The sequence below is a fragment of the Cydia pomonella genome, chromosome 10 (assembly GCF_033807575.1).
Source record: "Cydia pomonella isolate Wapato2018A chromosome 10, ilCydPomo1, whole genome shotgun sequence".
NCBI classification, from domain to species: Eukaryota; Metazoa; Arthropoda; class Insecta; order Lepidoptera; family Tortricidae; genus Cydia; species Cydia pomonella.
In genome coordinates this window covers 19474171-19501163 of record NC_084712.1, presented here as the reverse complement: position 1 = coordinate 19501163, position 26993 = coordinate 19474171, and the positions used below count along the sequence as shown (strand labels likewise).

At 40.0% G+C, this 26993-nt stretch overlaps 2 protein-coding genes across 2 annotated transcripts; one reads left to right on the top strand and one right to left on the bottom strand.

Moving 5' to 3' along the window:
• Positions 1-1565: 1565 nt before the first annotated feature.
• On the bottom strand, positions 1566-2768 carry LOC133521763 (uncharacterized protein K02A2.6-like). The gene has a single exon (XM_061856831.1). It carries the CDS (start codon positions 2766-2768, stop codon positions 1566-1568), a length of 1203 nt encoding a protein of 400 aa, XP_061712815.1.
• Positions 2769-9893: 7125 nt separating this feature from the next.
• Positions 9894-21701, top strand: LOC133522345 (uncharacterized). The gene is made up of 7 exons (XM_061857666.1): positions 9894-10359; positions 10750-10923; positions 13373-13524; positions 17238-17283; positions 17709-17789; positions 18158-18261; positions 21597-21701. The coding sequence occupies exons 1-7, from the start codon at positions 10342-10344 to the stop codon at positions 21676-21678; spliced, it is 657 nt and encodes a 218-aa protein (XP_061713650.1). The 5' UTR covers positions 9894-10341; the 3' UTR covers positions 21679-21701.
• The last annotated feature ends 5292 nt before the right edge of the window (positions 21702-26993 follow it).

Genomic DNA, 26993 nt, shown 5'->3' with positions numbered 1-26993 from the left:
AATATTTGAGTTTTTTGAGACCCCCGACGATAAAACGGGGTATTTTAAGTTTGACGTTTGTAAGTGTAGGTAGGTAGGTAGGTAGAGAGGTAAGAGCATGTGACTTTCAATCCGGAGGTCGCGGGTTCAACCAATGAGTTTTTCTGAACTTATGTACGAAATATCGTTTGATATTTACGTCGCTTTTCGGTGAAGGAAAACATCGTGAGGAAACCGGACTAATCCCAATAAGGCCTAGTTTACCCTCTGAGTTGGAAGGTCAGATGGCAGTCGCTTTCGTAAAACTAGTGTCTACGCCAATTCTGGGGACTAGTTGTTGTATGAAATCTGTTTTCGGACTAAATTTGTACAATAATATAATCAATAAATCGAAAAATTCAATCGTAAGGGCATAGTTATGGTTAATATACATTAAATTATGTAAAAATGTTTTCCATAATGATAATATCCAGAGAGGAAAATGGAGACAACGTTTGTATGGAGAAGCGGCCGTCCCGTTTCCTCTTAATAAATAATTATTACGTTGATAAAATACTCAAGGTGTGGTAGGTATAAACCCGGTTATTAGGTGTTGAAAGGAATATCGAACACGAGCGTTGGTCGCTGCCAAATGCTCGGAATGCTCGGCGTACCGACACACCCTCCTTGTTATCGCTGTCACGTTGACACTGACAAGAGTGACAAGTTTATATTATATCGAGATGTATTGAGGTTATTTTAAAATTACTCTACACTTTTTTACAAGCTTTTATTTAGAGTTTGTTCGGAAAGAGAAGAGTCGTGGAGTGTATGGGGCCCAATACAATCCACGACTCTTCTCTTTCCGAACAGACTCTAACTTACAATGTAATGTATACCTATAACTATAATTATTTGTACGAGTCAAATCTTGCAACTTAAATTTAACCCACTACCCGATTTCCGATGACGCATTGCATACGTAAGTCGGGTGACAATGCAATATTATGGTACCATTGAGCTGATCTGATGATGGAGACAGGATGTGGCCAAAGAAACTCTGTGATAAAACAACGCATCCTAATAATTGCGTTTGTGGTCTTTAGAATTGTCTCAATGGAAAGAAAAGTACAGTCAGCGATAAAAGTTTGTATCAAAATTGACTTATTTTCTGATATGGTAAACTTTATATTATTTCTACATAGAATCTCGAATACTTTCGATCCTAATAGGAGAAAAATGTGTTACAATTTTTTCTTACATTTTTCGTTAATTCCATTCCTTTAACGCTATACTTACAAAATATATAAAAAATGGTGACGGATTGGGAATAAACATTTTGGGTCACTTATTTTGTCCTATTAGGATCTTGTGATTCGAGTAGAAATATCATGAGAAAAAAAACTGTAGGTGAATAATCGAGACTTAGGTATTCAGATAAATTAAACAGCGTCCTTTCCATAACAGCTTTAATTGACGACAACGAAACAAATATACCCTTAATATTGGTGTGTCTGTTTTATAGGTATACCCACATATATCACACCTCCACCCTTATTTCTACATAGTATACAATGTAAATATCTTATAACTACGAACATTTTTATTTAATCGATTTCTAACTTAAGTTTACGATGCGGTAAAGGTCTAAGATTCATTGGCGGTCGTGTCAGCGGTTCTCGAGGCGGTGGTGGAATAAGATCGGAATCTGACCGGACGTCACTTGTGCTCGTAAGCATAGGGACAATTTCTCTTTCGACCATTACTGTCGAGTCTTTTTCCACCTCCGTCGGGCCACCTAGGCCCTCGACATCGCTCTCACCCTCGTCCGCCTCCACTGTTTGTTTTGGACAAGGCACGGTAGACATACGGGATCTGCGCCTAACTTGATCTATGTGTCTGACTATCGACCCTCCGTTATCCCTACTTAGGCTGTAAGTGCGCGAGCTCTCTGGCCCTATCACGGTTCCCTTGACCCACTTGTCCCCCGCACCATATCCCCGCGCCCAGACTTCGTCACCCGGGGCGAACGAACGCGGCTTTCCTCCCGCGGCCGCCGTCTGGCGCGCCTGCGCCGCCTGCACTCGCTCCTGCAGCGCGACCTCTCCGCGTAGCAGGTCCAGCCGGGTGCGCAATGGACGCCGCTGTAGGAGCATTGCTGGACTCTCCCCTGTCGTGCTGTGCACACTATTTCTATACGCTAATAAATAAGTTTGCAAAGCCGCATCTATGTCAACGTTTTCCCTGTACGCTTTCTTGATGGCGCGTTTGCACAATTTAACAGCACCCTCCGCCGCCCCGTTCGAAGCCGGATGGTAAACCGGCGAGAAAGACTGCCGAATACCGCATTTAACCAAGAAATCTTTTAAATCCGAACTGGTAAACGGTGGTCCTTGGTCGGACACAAATTGTTCGGGAACCCCAAAACGTGCAAATATAGCGCGTAGCTCTTTAATAACCGCCGATGCATTCGTGCGCGACATTTCACAAATTTCTAACCACTTGGTACTGGAATCTATCACAACAAAGAAAGTTTTTCCTTTTAAAGACAAGAAATCCGCATGAAGTCTTGTCCAAGGACGCGCTACGTACGGCCAGGACGCGGGCGGCGCATGAGGTGGTGCCGGCGCCTCAGCCGCGCACGTTGGGCACGCGCGGCATAGTGCCTCTACGTCTGCGTCAATATTCGGCCACCACACGTAACTGCGAGCTAAAGATTTAGTCTTAATTACACCCATGTGACTAACGTGTAGCTGTTTAAGGATTGTCGCCTGCAAACTGGACGGTATTGCGACTCGGTAGCCCCACATTACACATCCTCGGTCTACGTATAACTCATTTCGGCGCGCGAAATATGGCTTCATTTCATCATCCGGACAAGACACGGGCCATCCTGATTGTACGTACGACAGCGTTCTACACAAAACTCTGTCCTTTAAGGTAGCCGATTTGACGTCGCTGTTGGTTATCGGTAAAAACTTCTTCCACGAAATTTAAATACGTCTTCTCCCCGGTATCCTCTTCTCCAGCCTTCGCCTGAGGAAGCCGTGACAACGCGTCGGCACAGTTTTTAGCCGACGGCACGTACTCAATCGTATAGTCATACCCAGATAATAACACCGCCCACCGTTGAAGTCGCGATGCGGCCATGACCGGAATACCTACTTTGTCGCCAAATATATATGTCAGAGGTTTGTGATCCGTGCGTAGAATAAACTTCCGGCCGTAGAGATACTGATGAAATTTACGGATACCGTAAATTATTGCAAGGGCTTCCCTGTCTATCTGCGCGTACGCTCGCTCGGTCGGTGTCAGAGTGCGCGAAGCGTACGCCACGGGCCGCTCGCCGCCCGGCGTCAGGTGTGACAGTACAGACCCCACGCCCACGGATGACGCATCAGCCGTAAGCACCACCGGCATGTCACTAGAGTAGTGTACCAGCACCTCACTTGAACTCATAGCCTTCTTCACCGAGTCGAACGCCGCCTGACACTCGTTGCTCCAGACAACTCTAAGTTCTAAGTTCAGACACGTTTTGCGGCGCGGGTGTTTTTATAATAGCCTTAATTTTGTCTGGACAGGTATGTACTCCGGCTCGACTGATCACGTGACCTAAATAATTTATGGAATCCGCAAAAAACTCACATTTATCCTTCCTAACGCGTAAGCCATACGACTGCAGTCGTTCAAACACCTTGTTCAAGTTATCGATATGCGATTTCGTATCCTTTCCCGTTATAATGACGTCATCAAGAAATACACCAACATGTGACATATCTGAAAACAGTTGTTCTAAACGCCTTTGAAATATGCCCGGGCTAGACGATAGGCCGTATACTAACCGATTATACCTAAATAGACCCTTATGGGTATTTATTACCGTGTATTTCCGTGATTCATCTAACTCGAACTGAGCATACGCTTGCGACAGGTCAATTTTGCTAAAACGCTGCCCCCCATGCAAACGAACTAATAAGTCTTCCACCCTAGGTAGCGGATAACGGTCCACCTCTAATACTCTATTTAACGTGAGTTTATAGTCAGCGCAGATCCGTATACTACCATCCTTCTTAACGACGGGTACAATAGGTGTGGCCCAGTCGGAGCGGTCGACGGGGGTGAGCACGCCGTCGCGCACCAGCTGCTCCAGCGCGCGCTCCACCGGCTCGCGCAGCGCGTACGCCAGCGGCCGCGCGCGCAGGAACACCGGGCGCGCGCCCGGCCGCAGGTGGATGCTGACCCGGCCGCCGGTGAAACGCCCCAGGCCGTCCGCGAACACTTCACGGTAGCGGGAGCTGAAATCGTGCAAATTAAAATGACTTCCTGTCACATTGTTCACATCACAATAACTAATTTCTGGTATGCGTATCCCCAATTCAGCTAACCACTGCCGCCCCAGTAATAAGCCTTTACCATCATGTACCACATATAAATCTAGGTACTTTTTCTTGTCTTTATATTTAACTAGCGGTTTGATTATCCCGGCAGGGCTTACTAATATACGTGAATAATAACTTAATTTCAAATTACACTTTTGTAAATTTAAATTACTAAATAGCTGTTGGTATTGCCTATAACTTATGCAAGACAATGCGCTGCCAGTGTCGCACTCCATTTCCAGTAGTTTTCCTTGAACATTAATTGGAATATAAATTGGTTTACAATCTGCTATAGAAATCTGATTTAAGTCTGCAATTACCTCCAAACTAACGTCACTGTCGATATCTGAGTCCGTTCCTTGACCCACAAATCCGAGACCGCAATGCTCCGTGCCGCAGCTTGCTGTCATCGACTCCACGCAATGCTGTTCCACCTCTACGCAGTGCTGGTCCACCAGATATGGACACATCCGTCGGAGATGACCTTGTCGATTGCAGACTTTGCACACGTAACGTGCAAAACGACACGTCGAGGCCTCATGCCCCGCACCGCATACCGTGCACTGGTTGGCCCCTCGGCCTAGCGCCGGTGCTGCCGCTCCCCCGGTGCCACGGGTACCGGCGTGGCCTCCGCGGCCGCCGCTGGTACTGACCACCCGGGATGATCGCAGTCCTGCCGCTGCCGGCCCGCTGGACCTGAAGTCGCTCGCCCTCGGCCCTCTTGCCTGACGCGACGCGAACCCTGTCATGGCCTGGCAGTCGGCCACGGCCCCACTCGATGCTTTCTCGCGTCCTTCCACGACCGCCGCATCCCTCTCTGCCGCCTCCATGCTGACCGCCAGTTTGTATGCCTTTCCAAAATCTAATCCTTCCTCCGTAAAAAGTCGCTGACGTATTGTTTCACTGTGCATTCCACACACCAGCTGATCGCGTAAACTCTCCTCCAACCAAGTCCCGAATTCACACGTTATTGACATTTTTTTAAGTACCGCCACGTACTCCGCAACACTTTCACTGCTCGATTGCTTCCTTTGCCTAAATTTGTACCGTTCTGCGAGTTCACTGTGTTTTGGCTGTAAATGGCGCTCTAAAATGGCCGCCACCTCCGTAAATGTCTTTGTAATCGGTTTGTCCGGTGTACACAAGTTAACCAACAGTTCATAGCACTCCGCACCCATAACAGTTATTAACGTAGGAACATGTAATTCTTTATCCACTTTGTTTACTACAAAATACTGTTCTAATCTATCTACGTACAACCGCCAGTTGTCGGTCGCGGGTTTAAACTCGGGCATTTTGCCGATCGACATTGTCCGCCTTTATTTTTGTTGCCTACAGCTACCAAAATCACAACACAACACGATAACACGCACTGTAGTCCGATCGTATTCGTCGCCACTGAATAATCGAGACTTAGGTATTCAGATAAATTAAACAGCGTCCTTTCCATAACAGCTTTAATTGACGACAACGAAACAAATATACCCTTAATATTGGTGTGTCTGTTTTATAGGTATACCCACATATATCACAGTAGGAAGGTTTTTTTTTTAAATAAAATGGCTGATTGGCTATTGAAGGATGAGCCTATTTATTTAAGTGTAGTTATGAATTTTATCATACGTAGGTAGCTTAATGTTCTTTTATAATTTTTGTCGACAGCGCTTTTTTTTATTTTTTTTTATTAGCCTATTTGTGTGTCCCACTACTGGGCAAAGGCCTCCCCTCTGGCTTTCCAATCCTCCCTGTGCTGAGCAAGGTCCCGCCAGTCCCGCTGAAACGCATCCAAGTCGTCCCGCCATCACTTTCTCGGTCTACCTCTGCCACGACTACACCGGGGATGCCAGCTAGTGGCTATTTTAGCCCATCTGTCATCATTCATCCGGCAGACATGTCCAGCCCAGTCCCACTTAAGCCTGGCGGTCTTCATCCCAACATCGACGACACGGGTTTTGGAGCGAAGCTCTGTGTTTCTCACCCTGTCAGATCTTCGGATACCCAGGATACTCCGCTCCATTGCCCTTTGACAAACCTTGAGCCGTCAGCGCTTACTGTAGTTTATTTAGACGGCACTTTACTTTTATAATTTTTGTCCACAGCGCTTACTGTACTTTATTTAGACGGCACTTTACTTTTAACTTCCTACCGCGTAAACACTTTTTATTTCAAAAAGCAAAGTTTGTGAATTATCTATGCCAAGTCCTATGACTTGGATAGAAACTATTTTCTATCCACGTGTGGGCTTGCAATATAAGTGTCGCAACATTTCGATATTTATCTGAGATCTATTTTTCTGATATAACAAATTAAATACTCGTGTATTCGCGTTCACATGAACACAGCTGGTGCAACCTAGTTGAATGAAACGTCGGATAAGTTAAAAGTACATACATACATACATATTATAATCCCACCTATTTCCCGGAAGGGTACGCAGAGACCACGGATTTCCACTTGCTACGATCCTGACATACCTTTTTCGCTTCCTTCACTTTCATAACATTCCTCATACACTCCCGTCGGTTTAGGGTGCTCTTGACCTGGATTTGCTTCAGGATTTCCCCGATTTGACCAGAGAAAGTCTGCCGAGGTCTACCCTTTCCAGCTCCCTCTTCTACTTCTCCCTTATAAACTCTAATTGTTAACCACTCCTTTTCTTTCTTCCTTCTATTTCTCTTCTTTGACTCATTCTTTCCAGGTGTCCAAACCATCTCTACATACCTTTCTCAATTTTTCTCACTACATCTTCGTTCAGTCCCCACTTTTCCCTTATCACACTGTTTCTAATTCTATCTTCTAAGGTAAAAGTAATATCGAGTGAGACCCATTTAAATCCCTTTTTTTTCTAAAACGCGAAGTCTATGGGTTGTCTAACTGTCTATGTCCAGTTGTATTTAGGTGTTAAAGTAATAGCGGAAGTCCCACGAGCCGCGGAGTCGTTGCCAAGAGCTCGGAATACTCGGCGCACCGACCCACCCTCCTTGTTATCGCCCTGTCACGTTGACGCTGACAAGTTTATATCATTTATCGACATGTATTGGCTATTGAAGGAGGAGTCATTTATTAAAGTGTAGTTATAAGTTTTGTCACATTGCTTACTAGCGACCCGCCCCGACTTCGCGCGGGGCGGGTCGCAATGGACACAATACCATAACAAGTTATGCACCTAAACCTTCCTCAAAAATCACTCTATTGATAGGTGGAAACAGCATGATAATCCGTTCAGAACTGTTTGAGTTTATCGAGATCATACATAGATACAAACAGACAAACGCGGCGGGGACTGTTTTATAAGGTGTAGTGATGTTATTTTATAATTTTTGTCGACAAAGCTAACCTTATTATATTTTTTAGGCGACTACATTTGCCATAATCGCTGCATAGCTAAAGTTACCACATCAGGAGGACACTTTTTAAGGCCTGTACAGACTTAGCCTAGACCTACCTAATTTCGATAATTGCCCGCTAAGTAAGTTCAACGTATTCAATCGATCGATCAAATGCACAATGTAACGCAAATCGCATGCAATTATCGTGAGATGTGTACAGGCCCTTATTGACACTGACAAGAGCGCGGTATATGAACGTTTTAAAATCTTTCAATGGTTTATTATTGACATCTTTTAACCCTTTGCGCATCTCGCTCGCTACATACTAAGTACAAGGTCGGGAGAGTGATGTCAAAATGAGATCAAATTTACATAAAATTGTTAGTTGGAATCAGCCTCAAATGCCTCAATGTTGTGAGAAATCAAATGTGTTTGCGATTGAAGGTTGATTCAATTATTAAGGGTAATTAATTATTAGCTTTGTTTGGTTTTTAATTATAATAATTCGTGTTGACAGCGCTAGCCTTAGACTTTAGAATGCATTTGACATTTACCTTCATAATAATTAGCTATAAATGGGACAACGCAATCTACATAATTATATGAACCTTATAAAAAAATATTAGGGTTATGCAGAAGGAAGGAATCTTACTAACACTAATTACTGACAGTTCGAAGGGAAGGCCAAGGAAAGTGTACATGATATAAAGGAAACCTCAACGTTCTGTCGTACCAGGCTATCAAAGAGAAGGCAGAGGATCGCTAAGCCTGGAAATTGCTTCGCTGACAAGAGTACTGGTATATTATCATGACTAAGTACTGGGAAGCGGTAAGTACTATGTATTTTGTAATCTGGAGGTATAATAAGCCTCCAAAGTAAGGGAACAAAACTACGTATCAAAAGTATTTAGGTACCATTCTCTAATACATTAACAAAAATATATATGTAAATCCTTTTTTTTTTATACTGCGTCGGTTGCAAACAAGCATACGGCCCGCCTGTTGGTAAGCATTGTCCGCCGCCTATGTACGCCTGCAACTCCAGAGGAGCTACATGCGCGTTGCCGACCCTAACACTCCGCACCTTCGTTGAGCTCTGGCAACCTTAATCACCGGCGGGAACACAATACAGCACTATGAGTAGGGTGTCTAGTGTTATTTGGCTGTGGTTTTCTGTAAGGTGAAGGTAATTCCCCAGTGTGTGTGTGTGTGTGGTGTGTGACAGTTTGGAGAGCTGTATCATCTGCTACTATTGATGCTGACTGCACATGGCGTGAGGTCGTATTTATACTTTATTCCACATCATATTATCATCATCATCTCAGCCGAAAGACGTCCACTGCTGGACGAAGGCCACCCACAAGGATCCATAACGAACGGTTATTCGCTGCCCTCAACCAACGGTTTCCCGCGACTATAACCAGATCGTCGGTCCATCTAGTCTGGGGCCTTCCCACGCTGCGTCTTCCGGTACGTGATCGCCACTCGAGAACCTTTCTGCCCCATCGGCCATGGGTTCTGCGAGCAATGTGGCCCGCCCACTCAACAAATAATAAGTACAAATGGTGGGCGGTGGGTGGGGAGTCAACCACTGGGCCAAAAAGAGACGTTTGTTAGATGTTAGATGATACTTGAGAATAATTAATCGATATCACCTATTATTTACAAATTAAATACTAATTAATATATGGCAGATATATTATTTAACTAAAAATAAAAATCTAAAAATAAATAAAACTTAATCTTAATATATTATAATGAAGTGATAAACTTAGACGTATACTTTTTATGATATTATACTTACATAATATATTATTTATTGTTTATTTATTTAAGTTTACAATACAATCATACCTTAACAGCTAAAGCCACAGCGGCACAAATTGGGTGACAGTAAGGTAGAAGTACTAGTGCTCGACGCGGCACTAGTCACCGACATGGGCACTTTATTTCATGGAAATACAGGTTAAATTTGAACAACGAAGATTTTTCTGTATTCGAACTTAATCCTTGTCACATTGACATAAAGTGCCCATGTCGAGTACTAGTGCAGTGTCGAGCACTAGTACTTCTACCTTAATACTTATACATTGAGTACCAAAGTGTCTACATAACCATATTATATAATACTACTTACAGGCATCTCTCGCTCTATCACTCTCTTACACTACCTACTGTGAAACATTACTTACATCTGTCAGATAAATCCTTGCGCAGCATGGTCTTGAAAGTTGATTTACTTTGAGCATGTTTTGATAACGGGTACCAGCAGGTGATTTGTTAAACTCTATATTAATATTTTTATTAGAGTAGAAGTGTCCTCACCATCTGCCCATTAAATGAGCACTGTCGACATAAAAACAACAACTAACATGCTTAAACCCAAAAACCACTCCTTTTCAAAGGTCGTGTTATTTCTACTCTCATTCATCCCCTTAACACGTCAATCTAGAACGATTAATTGCCGATAAATTCCATGCCAATTAAAATATATTAATACATCCCAACTATTAGCCCTCGCACGGACGCCCCTATAATAAGACAACTCGCCATTCATTCACCACTCTTGCCAGCAATAAGTGTTCATTCATTGCAGGAGCCAGCAAAAAGTGTAATTTATTTGTCATTTTTACTATAATAAAGGTAATAACTGAATTTTTCGATATCCTAGGAACATGGAAGAGATTAAAAATGTAAGTTGTAGATTGCGTTAGTTTCGACTTTTTTATTCAGTTAGCCTTTTTATTTACGATATTTCTTAAAGTGAATTGGAAAGTTTCTTTATACAATTATATTATAAATAGGTAATTATCTAATTATAAAAGCTTATTTATTATTAAATAACACACATTTCTGATTAATATCTTGGTTATGGAGGTAATAACAATGTGATAAGATATTCACATACCGAGACTATATAAATATGTAAATATTCGTCGCTGGTACAGTGTAAAACAATGACGAATACATAACCCATTCCTTAAAAAAATACTGGAACATGTTCTATGACTTTCACACCGGGACAATTTCCTTATTGGCCGTATGTCAACCCTATTGTAGTCTCATCGATATCTCATCTTCAGATGAAACTGCCCAAGGCGTTAGTTGAAGAGCTTCGCAAAGCAGAACAACGCTCGACCATTTCCTGGGAGTCCAGCAACGAGGGGGTCCACGAGAGGGTCAACTTCGATGACACGATCTGGGGGCTCAGTCTGGCTGGCGGCTCGTTTTATAACACCCCTCTTAGAGTTACACAGGTACGAACGAATCTAGAACCTAATATTATAAGTAGGTTATTTAAATTCTGGGAATCCAGCAACAAAGGAGTCTACGAGAAGGTCAACTTCGATGACAGGATCTGGGGGCTCAGTCTGACACCCCTCTTAGAGTTACGCAGGTAAGAGCTACCTGAAACCTAGATTCTAGGTCTGGAACCTAGGCAGCTCGTTTTAATTCCATAGAAGGAGCAACACTCGACCATCTCCTAGGAGTATAGCAACGAGGGAGTTCAAGAAAGGGTCAACTTCGATGATACAATCTGGGGGCTCAGTCTGGCTGGCGGCACGTTTTTTAACACCCCTCTTACGGTTAACAGGTACCAGAAAAGCTGTAAATTTGATCCATTTGTAGATTCTGACTGCGCTTCAAGGGGCTTGTTATCAGCGTTCTATTATTACTTAAGTCCAGCATTCAAAACTCGATTTGTGGACGCAGTCAGTCAGTTAGTACTACATTTGGTGATTTAAGGATGACCCACGTTTCCTATAGAAAACAACACGTGATCACCGGTCACCTGCCATAGAAAACAAAGTTTCAGTTGCCCCGGCTCTGACTCGTACCGTTCTAGCGTGAGTCATCCTTTAAACGGGCTCCAACGTTTCGACGTTTGCACTGGTCAGGGATGACTGGCGACCCAGGAAAATGTTAACGGAGGTATATTGAAACTATCCGTTTATGTTACAGTCAGTACTAAATATATGTAAAAAAGAAAAAACCACTCCCCTATCCTTAGGTAAGTTGGGTGAGTTACACTAAAAATTCTCAACCAGCAAATTGGAAGAATTATTTTCGTTTAAACCAGCTATAAAGTATCCTGAACGGTTTATTATATTAATCTCTTTATGACCTCTTTTTAAAACGGGCTCGTGTAGGTATTCTATATAAAGTGAATTTGAATAAGGACTAAATTCTATATTAAAACGTGGTTTATTCTGTCACAGAATGTGCGTAAATTATTGCGGTCCGATACCCTTTATACCCTAAACTTGACAAGTTGAAACCCTTTTCATTTGCAAACCGCGAGCGAAATGAAGGGAAGAATTGTTTTATGTCTTGAAAATTGTTTTAAACGTGTTTTCATTATTTCACAGAATAATGTCCACTTGACATTCCGATTTTGGTTGTATTGAATTAAGAATTAAATTTGTGATTGCATAGATTATTCCTTTTATTTTAGAAGAGCTGGTGGCCTAGCGGTATTGAGCGTGCGACTTGCAATCGGGAGGATTTTTTCGAAACTTCTCTAAGAAATATCGTTTGATATTTACTAGTCGCTTTTCGGTGAAGGAAAACATCGTGAGGAAACCGGACTAATCCAAATAAGGCTTAGTTCACCCTCTGGGTTGGAATATTAGATGGCAATACTTACTTACAATAAATACTTTTGTAAAACCTAATGCCTCCGCCAATTCTTGGGATTAGTTCCTAAGCGGACCCCAGGCTCCCATGAGCCGTGGCAAAATACTGCGACAACGCGAGGAAGGTGATGATGAATTATTCTTTTTTCTAACAGAATATTCCAAGATATAGCTACCCACTGTATCTCCTAAATGCAGCTTTTCATATTTTCCAGCCAGCTGACCTTACGATTTGTACTTCACTCATTAAATGTTCGTATAAACTATGGCTTCCCTTTCGCACACTTCAATTATCTTTAGGAGTAAGCGTCATTCTTGACTAGAAAGCTGACAGTGATGCGCTACTCCTGTGACAATAAGTTTACAGCTTAGTGTGCATATAAGAGAGGTATGGGCATTGTGAATGTCGTCTCGCATTGTGTGGTAGGGCACAGCACAGCGGATGTCATTCCAGAACAAGAGCAGAGCCCAACTGGGGAAGTACCTCCACTTTACAGAAAACCGCAGCCAAATAACACTAGACCCTACTCATAGTGTTTTGTTCCTGCCGGTGAGTAAGGTTGCCAGAGCTCAACGAGGGGAGGGAGGGCTGTTAGGGTCGGCAACGCTCATGTAACTCCTCTGGAGTTGCAGGTGTACATAGGCTACGGAGACTGCTTACCATCAGGCGGGCCATATGTTTGTTTGTGACCCACGTAGGAAAAAAGAAAGTAATAATTTTATCATACAGGTAATACAAAAAAGAGTACTCCTTTAAGCGAATAATCAGACAGAAAATTAGTTCTTAACTTTGGTTAGATATTTATAGTGTGAACATAAATAATTGCTGCTTGATGTTGAATTGAATTGAATTGAATTTTGTCGGAGAGGTACTGACCTGGAATGAGTGTGGCCGTACATTCATTAACTGATAAAATAGGCTACGTCAGCCACCAAAGGGCTCACGATCATCACTCTCACTAGCCAGTACAAACCCAGTCGTCGTGGCCGAAACCGACCATAGCCCTGACTATTTTCACAGACATATATGAATGTGAAGAATTTCATGACCATAAGATACTGTTTGCAGGTAAAAGAAGGCAGCCGAGCCGAACACGCAGGCATCCAAGTCGGTGACTTCCTAACTAGCATCAATGACATTGACTCCACGACGCTCACGATACAGGAGGCCCACGATATGATTCTTGAATCTGGGTTGCAGATTAAATTTGCGTTTTCCGCGTAAGTACCTACTTACCTGATATGAGTTCATTGTTTTGTGCACCAAGGCTCTCCATTTTGCATGATTATCCGCAGTTCTAAGGCGCCTGTGTAGATCCCTGGCTTATTTAATAAATCTACCCTGCGGGTCGGATCTATCTACCATCGAACTTTACAACTTAAGTACAGAAGATTGCTCCTTTTTAGGGTACCGTACCCAAAGGATAAAACGGGACCCTATTACCTACTAAGACTCCGCTGTCTGTCCGTCAGTCTGTCTGTCCATCTGTCACCATGTATCTCGTGGCTGTATCTCATGAACCGTGATAGCTGAAAGTTGAAATTTTCACAGATGTATTTCTGTTGCCGCTATAACAACAAATACTAAAAAGTACGGAACCCTCTGTGGGCGAGTCGGACTCGTACTTGTCCGGTTTTTTTTAAACTGCGCGGCCCTCCCTAGTACATCTACGCCGACATCTAAAGTTATCAAATAGACGCTACGCACATAAACACGTCAAAAGTACAGCAGGGCTAAGATGGTCGGCTGTCTATCATTTGTCACCCTACCTGTCACGCTCTAACAAATACGTAAGTGCGAACGTGACGCATGATATGACAAGTGACAAAAACACGACCATGATACCGCTGCAGGAGGGCGATTCTAATTAAGTATAAGAATTTGTTATGGTCGTCACTGGTTTTGACTACGTTGACGATTGTCATGGTGATTGGCGCGCATTTCACGCACGACTATAATTCATAATCATCATATCATCTATATATTTCGAATTTAAAGGTCCCTTTTTTCAGTTTTTCGTAAATAACCCATAAACAGTCCTAGTGGCCCATAGCAAAAAATGTTCCTAAACGCAAGTAATCTATATAAAATTTACTACAAGAAAGATATACTTTTACGCTAAGATCAATAATTAAAAAAAAATTAAAGCGGTAAAATTACAAAAAAAAGTTATAAAATCTATATTTTCGTAAATAACACGTGAACGGTGGCCAATAGCAAAAAATGTTGTTAAACGTCAATAATCTACACAAAAACTTCTACAAAAATCGGACAGACAGACGGACATGACGAATCTCCGTTTTTTGCCATTTGGCTACGGAACCCTAAAAAAGATTGAGTACACTTTCTGCAAGGATCAATATTTAAAAAGATATTAAAGTGGGAAAGTTAGTTAAAAGGTTCCTTTTCTTTAGTTTTTCGTTAATAACTCGTAAACGGCGGCCAATAGTAAAAATAGTCTCGCCATTAAAAATAGTTTCTGTTTCGGCGCTCAGTTTCATTGTTTTAGGCTATTTAACGGATTTCGACTGCTAGCCATAATTTCTTGGCGTTATTCCGTAGAAAAAAGTCATAAGTACAGTCAGCATCAAAAGTAGCTGATCAGACTACGCGCCCAAAGTATTCTCTAACAGCTTAAGAGGAAAGAGGACGATCGATTCTCCATAAAAACGTAGTCCTCGTTTTCCTCCCTGGATATTGATATTATGGAAAATATTTTTACAGAGTTTTATTTATTTTAAACATAGTTATGAAAAAATCAAACGGTAAAACGTGTGATTTTTTCGTTTTTTTTTTTAAATTATTATAAAAGGGAAAAACAGGTTTCATACAAAAGGGTCTAGCAAGCTAAGCTAAGAAGATTGGCCCCCGCAAGGGATTTGGTTGTAATTTGAGGTGCAGTAGTGGCAGGTCCTAAGAACACTGTATGCGTAATATCAGCCTTCGATCTTCTTTTGTTTCAGACTTATCCACGAAAATGTCAAAAAATCAAGGTAATTTTTAAACTGTTATTGCAGCTAAACCAAGCAAGCGAGAGCAACCAAATAAATTCAGAATTAAGGAGCATAAAATGGGGTTCATAATGCATATTTTTACAGACATTCATTTCCTTGAACTTGGATGAAAAAAATTAAGTTTTTTTTTTTCTGCTCCATTTTTTTGCCACTTCTCGCCGAGACACAACTATCAAAAAAATTACTTGATTAGCCACAATTGTTAACTACGTGTCCATTTAAAAACATTTTGAAAAATCATGGTGCGTCATGTCAAAAAAAAAAACAATTACGAAGATATGTTTACTATATCATATTATATCAATAGAGTAGTACCTACTATCTAGTGGCAAATGTGTCTGTAGTATAACTTCCTCTTTCGTTCATTATGAAATAATTAATTGACACATTATCTAGCTATTTCTTATGCAATTTTAATAATATGTATCTGAAAGAAGGTGTAAATGTTGTAATATATGTTTATGCAAAACAAATGGAACTAAAAAAGTGATAAAGAACGCTGCAAAAATTGATTGCTTTAGGTATTATTTAATTTTTTTTTAAATATGCAAATAAGAAACGAAGTGGGTACATAAAAGTATTGGATGTAATGTCATTGACAAAAACATTTTTTATTACCATTCCATATTAACAAATAACTCGGTACAGCAAACAGAACAATACAATTCTTCCATTTTTACAGAGTCATACTCTTCATCGTCCCAAGTATAACTAAATTCGATTCTACAATATTCACATCTTCTCTTACGGGCAATATTTTCGTCCGTAAGAAAAATGTCGTCTGGTAAGGATTTCAGAAAGAGCTCCTTAGACATTTGCACTGGTATGTGGAGCCCAAATATTTTCGACTTTATGTTCGTAATTGTTTTTTTTTTTTTAATATGACGCACCATGATTTTTCAAAATGTTTTTAAATGGATACGTAGTTAACAAATGTGGCTTATCACGTAATTTTTTTGATAGTTGTGTCTCCGCGAAAAGTGGCAAAAAAATGGAGCAGAAAAAAATTACATTATTTTTTTCATCCAAGTTCAAGGAAATGAATGTCTGTAAAAATATGCATTATGAACCCCATTTTATGCTCCTTAATTCTGAATTTATTTGGTTGCTCTCGCTTGCTTGGTTTAGCTGCAATAACAGTTTAAAAATTACCTTGATTTTTTGACATTTTCGTGGATAAGTCTGAAACAAAAGAAGATCGAAGGCTGATATTACGCATACAGTGTTCTTAGGACCTGCCACTACTGCACCTCAAATTACAACCAAATCCCTTGCGGGGGCCAATCTTCTTAGCTTAGCTTGCTAGACCCTTTTTAATGGTCATAACTCTCATACTATTAAAAATATTTTTTTGGGCATATCTATGATTAAAACACATCAAATTTGTAAAAAATATTTTTCAATAATAATAATATCCAGAGAGGGAAATGGGGACTACGTTATTATTGAAAGGCGGTTTCGGGGCGGTCGTCCCTTTCATCTTAACTGAAAGAGAAATGTATACGTAGAACGTTTAAGCAAAGATACTTTTGAACGCGAACTGTAGAGATTTATTTCTCTGTATTTAAAAAATAAAGGTAGCAGATACTTTTGGCGCGTTGTTTCATCTGCTACTATTAGCTGACTGTACCTAACTTATAATTATTTTTCCAGTTCAGTAACTTCTTTTGGTGCACCCCAGTGCAGTATGATTTATGTGTTGAAAGTTTCGAACCAATTTAAAGTTTAAAGGGTAAACTATTTTGTTCGTGTTAATTTAAAATTGTTACTCGCGTTGCTCTTGTAATTAAAATGGAGCTGTTCTGTGTTCGTGTTTTAGAGAAACACCTTTGGAAATATATTTTGGAATTCAAATATGTTTTACTTGTCGTTATATTTTATGTTTTATATGTAACCTAAGACTCGCTCTTTTTTTTCAGGCCTGATGTTGAAGAAACAGTTCACACAGTTTATCAAGACGTTTTTGTAAGTTTTTTCAGACAACTATTTGTTTTTAAATATTTTCACAGACAGACACGAACACTCACATATTAGCGGTACATACCGGTAAAACTTGTAAGAATCCCTTGTTTACGTCGGGCGTTAAAAATACAGTTCATAGAGACGTAAGATCATTAAACTAAACAAAAAAAAAATACAAAGGCCTGTTTCAAAATGTCCAAGTAAAGTCCCGAATAAAAAATAAGCAACTTGCCACTTATCTGACGAATAAAGTGATCGTTGGCGTTTCACAATCTTCAAATATGACTAACTGGTAGATAAATAACTTCACAACTTAAGGTACCTTTATCTGGCAGTGAATTTATTTGTTAATTAGCTATCCAATACTTTACTTGCACATTGTGAAACAGACGGTAAGTGAATAAAGAAACAACATATTATATTTCCAGGAAGACGAAGAAGAGGTGAAACGACGCGTGCAGGAGGTGAAAGCATCGTACAAACAAGTCGTTTTTAAAGGCGCCAAAACGGTAAGTCGTGCGGGACAGCTACCACCCCGCAGCTCTTGAGCCCTTTAGTAACGATTCGTGTACTTACCTATCATCATTCATAAAGATAAAGATAGCTTATTATTCAAGTAGGCATATTACAATGAGCTTATGAACATCAAATAAAGCTACGCCGGCTCTAACCGTACATCTCTGACCCGAGAAGATATACCTCCTAAATTGTAGGAGGGTATCCCAATATGGGTCCGGCAAGAAACTCGGCGGGACACATATTTTTAAAACATTACATCTTATAATTAATATGCATTAAATATGAAAATCAGTATTCGGTATGACTAAATATATAGGTATATAATATATAAATAATTATATAAACGACTATATTTCAGAACGATGCGTGGAGTCTGGCGTGGCCGTGCAGCAAAAAACGCGATATAATGTACCGTGAATCGAACTGTTTTCTGGTCCCCAGTCGCTATTTGGCGAAGCATTCGTAAGTTTTGAGTCATACACACTTTTATTTAAGAAGTAAGTTCGGGAATTTTGAAAATCACTAGTATCTACTAAACCAGCGTCTGTAGCACGGATTTTTATCACTTGTCACTATGCCTGTCACGTTCTAGCAAGTATGTAAGTGCGAAAGTGGCAGGCATAGTGACAAGTGATAAAAATGCGACCGTGATGCAGTAGATGCAACTACTAAACTTTGACAATGCTAAAACGCATACCTAACCATCCTGCTTACCATTGCTGCTATTGCTATAGTAGAAAACGTATCTAGTTTAGTAGATATTTGTTACCTGTTTATTTTTGAGTGAATTATTATTATTTTCGAAGTTATCCCAATACACCTTAGCTTACTTAAGGGGTTCCTAGGGCCAATGACCTTCGATCTGAATCCCTTAGTTTTCTAATGTTTTTTGTTGCTTATATTAACCAGTCCGTGTAGAGTGCGTCCAAGTCAAATCCTGTCACCTCCTTTTCGGCCTACCTTTACACCGTCAGGTCGACCATCTGAGTCCATCACCTCCTTTTCGGCTTACCTTTACACCGTCAGGTCGACTACCTGAGTCCGTCACCTCCTTTTCGGCTTACCTTTACACCGTCAGGTCGACTACCTGAGTCCGTCACCTCCTTTTCGGCTTACCTTTACACCGTCAGGTCGACCATCTCAGTCCGTCACCTCCTTTTCGGCTTACCTTTACACCGTCAGGTCGACTATCTGAGCCCGTCCCAACTAGCAAAATTTCGTCATATAATGGTTGCGGCAACGTTTCTGCGGTATCCTTTTAGCTCTTACTATTAGTCATCATTACGAAATCATTACGTTTATATGACGCGATTTGGGCCCATTTTATTCAGCATTTCAGTCATATAAAAGTTGTTTAACTGCAACCACCGCCACTTATAGATCTTATAATAACCACCGACGTGACTATCTTATGACAATTTAGCTGTATATTAGCAAATTACATGACTTAAATATGACTGAACTGATCTGTAACTTCCATTTATATGACATATTTGTGGAGTAATCGCATCCTAGGCTACTAAACAATAGAATATAACTCGAACTAGAATAAAAAAGGAATTCGTCTTAATAAGTCTTGACGGTAAGTATTTTCTTTATTAGTCAGCCATGATGTTACATGTTTTTATTAAGAATGCTCATAACGTCGGCGTATGGTAGAAATGTATTGCGAAGGTAAGTTTATTGATGAAGTAAACTATGTTTAATAGTAAATATTTAATGCCCCACTATAATTCTTAGTTAATTAAATATAAATTTAATTAATATTGATGATTTTCTTGAACGCCGCGGTTATACGGCATTTATCCAGTTATAAGCTATATAATCGCATCTTATATAGCAAGTTTAGCGGTCAAAGCGCCATTATACATATTTTGTCGGACATATTTTAGGGTTCGTTAGAGTTTCTGAAAAAACCTTTTTACAGATTTTAGTATTTTATTTCTAGAGACAAGTAGCACCGTGAAATATGGTCATTGTAGCTGATGTGGACTATTTTTTAAGAAAAGAAGATCAATTGTGTAGTGATACTGATGTACAGTGGCCTTGGAGCGAGACTCATTTCATTTTGTCTTCGATGTGTATTGGATGCGGATACTCAACGTCCCCGTTGACAATTGATCCCACACATTTTATTATATCGGACAATAATATAAAAAATCTACACGACACCATTTTTTTCTGGTGCCCAAACTGTTCAGAGTACGCTATATATGATCACTATCCATTAGAGGAATGTGAGTTTTGTGTGAATACTGACAATACTGACAATCATCCCCAAATCATCCAAATCTTTGGATCCACTGCTCTCATCAGCATTGAATTGGAGTTCCATTTCCTGTACGGAGCTATCTTCTACAACGCCACCAACATCAACGTGCATGTTTTCCGACTCTGCAGTACTAGTTTTTTTTTCGGTCACATTTGTTATTTCTACGGAACCACTTGAAAAATTAGCACTTGTCACTTCACTTCGGTTTACCGAAATTCCTTGCGTAAGAGTAGTTTTTAAATTGGTGATAATAGATTGCCGCTTCTTTTTCATTTTCCTCTTGTATCCACCGGTCTTTTTCATGTTTTTCCATTTAATCCAATCCATTTTCATATACTAAATGTTTATATCCAAACAACGTGTCGGATGTCTTTAAATGATGTTTAAGAGCTATAACAGTCATAAAAAGGTAGCATTTATACTAAATAGTGGTATAATAGCAAAGTTGTATCATTTACTCGACTACGTTTAATTCTGCTCCAATAAAGGCATATAAAATGTCATTACTCGACCAAATAGTCACATGAGCATCAGGTAGAGGTAAGTTATTCAGCAATATCTAAATCGCTGAATAAGATACTCATATATAACATGTTCTATAATTCGCGTTTATATGACAGCATGTAACATATATAGCTATTGTGCTGTATAAGTTACATGATGTCATATAATAGCAAACTACATTGCTTTTACTCGACTGCACTTGACAAGTCGTAAGTCAGATATATAAGTCACTGTTACTCGACTAAATAGTCATATAAGCCACGTAAAAAAGTGACTTATTCAGCATTTCTTATATGACTTATTAGTCATATAATCAAGTCGAGTAAACGTTTACTCGACTTGCTTACATGACTGATATGCTGAGTAACTAAAAAGCTGCATAAGCTGGCTTTATACGACATGTGCTGTATAATTCACGTCTACATGACTTTTATATGATTTATTAGCTGAATAAGCTCAATCTTATATGACTACTTTGCTAGTTGGGGTGTCATCATGACGTGGGTCCCAATAAGTATAATCAATCATATCCACATACACAACAGCAATTGTCACTTTTGTTTCTAAAATTGAGGGATACTGGGAGCCTTTCTTCAAACAATAATGTTACTTTTGACACTGACATAACCAATCCATATCGTATCTTTAGGAAAAATTTGACGTATCTTAAAGTTCAAATCGGGCCGTTAGTAAAATCAGCCAAAGCTGCTCCGACCGACGTAGCGTTCCACGTGTTGCCTCCCTGTCATACTTACGTACAAACTTACAAGTGCAACAGAGAGGCAACACGTCGAACGTGGTTCGCGGTAGGCCCTCAGAAAAGGCAAATCATAAATGAAATCAGTTTAAACATTTTTACACGAAGGAACACAATTTTTCTGAAAATCTAAATATTATTTTAATTATTAAAATAAAATATTACATTGCTACTTTATATGGAAAGCAACATTCTTACTTAGTATTAAAAATTTACTCTCTGCTAGCTTGTTTTTCCAACTGTGACATATTTTTCTTATTACAGGGACAGAATTTTAATAAAAAGCAACGGAATCGGAAAGGAAACAAAACCGGAAATGGCTCCGACTGTGGAAGTTGATAACTGAAACTGAATAAAAGATTTTCAACAAAGTATTTATTTTTTACTAATGCATAAAGATTTTATTTACAGTAACAACATACATAATGTATATACAGAGGTATTTAGCTATAGCTAGCTTAAATCCAAAATAGGTCCTTGAGGCATGGTATCAAGGATGCTGGCAGTATTTCCTATTTTTAATATTAGACGATGAGTTGGCATTTGACATTTACGTTAGCAACTGCGTGAACTCTATTCTCGGGGGAGCCTCACTCCTAGAGAACGCGTCCCCAGGTGGCGGATAGCGGAAAGCTAGTGTATTGAAAGATTCGCCGTAGGGTAGGAGGGAAATAAAATACCTCCCGCGGACCAACAGGTATTCTCCTGTCGACCCGGGGTCAGAATATTTCCGAGCGGCCCGACAGGAGACAGCGGCATCAGGCAGGATGACGCGCAAATGATGGCGGCGGATGAGCACAAGCCAACGGCGGCATCCTAAGCCCTAGTAAGCTCTTGCTGTCTTGGCGTCAGGAGGCAACCGGCCGTAAAACCAAAGCCAATGTAAACTTCTCCTAATCATCAAAAACAGTACAAATAAGAGATGTTCTCATACTAAGGCGTCCCCCGGAAGCGACGTACGCGGTAAAGCACATGGAAATGCAAAGAATGTAAGGGCGTACCCCCAAAGCGACGTGAAGAAGCGTGGACATCACGTCCCAAAAGTTCGTATAGCCAGCTGGAACGTGGGCTCCATGACAGGACGCAGCTCGGAACTAAGTGAAGTGCTACACAGGTGACGCATCAGCATTTGCTGCATTCAAGAAACAAAATGGAAGGGGTCTAAAGCGCGTAACATAGGAAATGATTATTGTAGATCCAAGAAAGAGCGGAAGACCCTGATTCACATGGATAGCTACCATCAAAAAAGACTTAACGAATAGTATTCGTTATTCGTTATTCGTATTCGCGGGCTGGGTTTCCGCAACTCGACGTCGCAATTCGCGCCTATTTTGCGTGATGGTGGGTTGACGGCACTACTCCTGCCAACCCAACTCTACCAGGAAGCCTAGCAGACCCTTGATGTTGCCGACGACTTCTGGGAGAGACCCCGGGGAACCGAGGTATTGTGCCCGGTATTCTGCCACCCCTGGGCATTCAAGAATGACGTGGGCGGCTGTCTCCTCCTCCTCCATGCACGCTCTGCAGAGGGGGCTATCTAAACGAATAGTAAAATAGACCCAAAGACGACCCAGAGAAGATACCTTTGGAGAAAGACGATTAGGAGAGCGGACCCCAAATAAGATGGGATAAGGCCGGTAGAAGAAGAAGAGAAGAACTGCGTGAACTCGATCGCATTCCCTCTCTATCGAACCAATATGTCAGTGCGAGCGAGATAGACTGTGATCGAGTTTACACAGTTTCTAACGTAAACATCAAGTGTTAACCCATGGTACGGCTACTGATTTCAAACATCGAAGCGCTAAGACAGTTCGAAAATCGACAGTCTCGGTTCTTGAGACTCTCTTTATAAACCTGTATGGTCTTGTTTGAAGAATTCTACATATATCTACTTAGTCCCTTATGATAGCCTTGATAAAATGCTTCTAATCATGTGCCTTCAGGAAACGGTCGAAGAGATAATTCAGAGCCTGTAACCGGTAATCGCTACTACTGTTTAGTAAGTTGTTGGGTGTGGGTAACCACAAGGGACTTTAAAATTACCGGGAGACAGTGGCAACAGACATCTACGTCAGCGTAATGTTTGCATATCGCACCCAAACTATGCATTGTACAAACACGTTTGGGGTATGAAATAAAAGCAGAATAAATAGTTAATTAATTGCATTAATTGCATGTAAAAATACGCAAGTAAGTATAACGGGTTAGCACTGATTGACTAGCACGTAAAATTTTCGCGGATTAGCAAAGTAATATTTTTTGTTTTAAGCAGATTAAATATTACATTTTATTCGTACCCTATGTTCTGAACTTTAATATACTACAATTTAAGAACTATTTACAAAGAAATTAAAAGCTTTGGAGTGATTAGTCATAGAACCTCTATTTGGATTTTTTTCCTAAAGGCATTATTTAAATATTTAAAATCCACGTTATATTTTATTCAGTTTGCATAGAGCAGGGATTTCGCGCATGAAATGTTTGAGATTGAAAAGGTAATTAACTCTGAATGGATGGCTTTAAGCAAACATTTGCAGTAGCCAAAATTAAGGGTGGATAAACAAAATGTGCCTATAGCATTCGAAATGTATTGTTGGCAATATCAGAAAATGTGTTGTTATTTTATATTGCCTAAAAATTGCGGTCATCCATTTTTTTTACCTAAGTACATTAGGATAAACTTAACTGTACTTGATTAAACTTTAGGATAAAGAAGATAAAAATCTAAATCTGTGTAGGTATGGTAATAGTAGTAAGTACTTATGTAAGAAAGCGCTGGTGGCCTAGCGGTAAGAGCGTGCGACTTGCAATCCGGAGGTCGCGGGTTCAAACCCCGGCTCGTACCAATGAGTTTTTCGGAACTTATGTACGAAATGTTATTTGATATTTACCAGTCGCTTTTCGGTGAAGGAAAACATCGTGGGGAAACCGGACTAATCCCAACAAGGCCTAGTTTTACCCTCTGGGTTGGAAGGTCAGATGGCAGTCGCTTTCGTAAAAACTAGTGCCTACGCCAAATCTTGGGATTAGTTGTCAAAGCGGACCCCAGGCTCCCTTGAGCCGTGGCAATATGCCGGGACAACGCTAGGAAGAAAGACTTATGTATAACCGCTACATAATGCCTAATTATGTACAGTTACACACTGCTATACTTGCACACATATTATAAGCACTCTATGATGTGTTCAGGAACCGCCATTGCGGCGTTTGATCACCAACTCAATAATGTCATCGCGACTGATATTAGAAATGAAATGAAATCAATTTCCTTTGTTTTTCAGAGATGTCCTTTTGAATGCCATTATTAAATCGATATCGAAATTGTATTACGCGATAGTAAGACACAGATAAGAATTTTGTTGTAACAAGACAATAATCAATTTATATCTTTATGCTGACCGTAATTTGCGGTTATAAATACGTATAGTAGATTGATAACCAAGGGATGAAAGGCATCCATTTCTATTCAGGTAGTTTGAGCCAATAGTCCGAACCTGAAATGGTGCCTTTCACCCGAGTTAAACACTCTACTTTTTATATCAAATGCAAGGAAACCAAACAAAACAAGGCAAATTTGTAAAATTAGTATTTAAACGAACAGAGCCACGGCCATGATTTTTCCTTAGGACTTACTTGCAATCGGAGATATGTCTGAAGATAAGTAACCCATAACGAAAAAATTTAGTGCAATATTTGTAAACATGTACATATTTTATCAAACTGCAACTTCTTGGAAATTTTCCGCAACTTGTACAATTGTACATCTGTAACATATGTAGGTATATTCAATATTCGTATAAAACATATCTACCTGGAGAATAGGATAGGTTTTTTAAGGTGCCCATTTACTTTTTAGTTTTGTACCTCAAAAAGAAAAACGGAACCCTTATTGGACGTCTTTATAAAAATATACAGTCTTTTTTAAACTCTTTAATGTTAAAAATAATTTTCGTGATAAGTATTTATTAAGCTTTATTTTCTGTTTTTTTTTGTATTGTATTTATTAAGTTTGGGGAGGGAGGGGGGGGGGGGGGGATAATATCTTAGGCTTTCGGAGCGATTATTTCCAAAAGTATAAATTGAATCAAAAAACGCTCTTAGCAACTAACTAAGGACCTGTCGAGTGATGTGCCACATGTTTGTTTATTTTTACACTTTTAGTTACAGATATGGAGTGCCCCCTCCCCATTTTTTTTATAAATTTCAACCTCTAAACGAATTTACGGCTCACAAAATTAAATACACCTACGTTTTATAATTAAAATGTGTTCCGATTAAAATTGCTGTGCCATACGGACGGACATGACGAAACTATAAGGGTTCCATTTTAGCCATTTTGGCTACGGCACCCTAAAAACATGGCATAGCTATACGATTAAATTAAGAAGAAATACCATCCACCCGTTAGTACAAAGTTACTTACCCGGCAACGATATAAATTACGTGCAATTTGCGAAACGGTCCCGGGCGACAGAAACTTTGATATTACTGCATTCTATTATATGTGTGTACTCTAACACTGTGCCGAACTTTGGTAAAGCATTTAAATTATTCAGTCGCCATCATATATATCGGAGCAGCAGAGGTGCTCAAAAATATCTGAACACGCATTCTAATGCTTTGACAATAAACGCGTTTTCAAATATTTGTGAGCGCCTTGGCTGCTCCAATATATCTGATTGCGACTGTAGGTACCAAATATTATTGACAAAAAAGAGAATGTAATGTTTTTCCTACTTGTGTTTTGAATTATATATTCGGGATCTGTACAGTGGAGTGCGTAGGCACTTAGGAATGATATGAATTCTTTAAAAGCGAAGGTAATATACGATATTGAGGACATTTATTAAAAAAATAGTTGAAATTCATCGGGAAACTATAATAAACATACTCGCATTTTCTCAAAGGTTAGCTGGAAGAGATAGGGATAAGTTCGCCTTTGTACATTTTATGTTAACCTGTTTATATGCAATAAATGACTTAACAATTAAAGTCCGCGTGACCGTACGAACTTCATTCAAGCCGATATTTGGTATGACAGCTTATATCCTAATACAGCTTTTTGCAGGTTATTAAGGTACCTTCCTACGCGTCACGTCCCCGATAACGTAGACCTTTTTGTGGTATGCCCCTTTGACAAAAACTTATTTTCCTACGTAGCATGTAGCATAGAGTATAAATGTTTAATGACAAATGAATGAATCGAGTTTCTAACAGTTTATTTTTAAATCAATTGCGCGCCCGTATTTACACGACTAAAATAAATCGTCACAGTGTAAACGGCCCCGCACTGCATAGGATATTGCATCGGCCAAAAAACGAATAGCAAGTCCAACGTTGAAAGGTGCGCTAGATTGGCCTACGGGCTGGCACTGATTGCTGAATACCTGGGATGCGTCGAATATTGGAGGCCGATTCCGTTAAAAATGATTTCCATATAGTTTTGATACGACGTTGACCATTTATTTATTTTGTTTTACTAAAACCAATCACCTTTAGAGGACCTATCAACCAAATCGTCACTTTTAATACTGACAGATCAGTATTAGATTACTATCATATCAATAGCTTGTTGGAATGAGATTTAATAACTAAAGCTACGACCTTCAAACCTTCAAGAAAAGAGCGCGATCCCATCTTAAATCCGACAACGCACTTAGG

Excerpts from the sequence above, each read along its gene's own strand:
- LOC133521763 (XM_061856831.1), bottom strand. The coding sequence starts at position 2,768 with ATGTGGGGCTACCGAGTCGCAATACCGTCCAGTTTGCAGGCGACAATC.
- LOC133522345 (XM_061857666.1), top strand. Across the intron at positions 10,924-13,372 it reads CCCCTCTTAGAGTTACACAG|GTAAAAGAAGGCAGCCGAGC; the intron begins GTACGAACGAAT and ends TACTGTTTGCAG. Across the intron at positions 17,284-17,708 it reads CAGTTTATCAAGACGTTTTT|GAAGACGAAGAAGAGGTGAA; the intron begins GTAAGTTTTTTC and ends TTATATTTCCAG.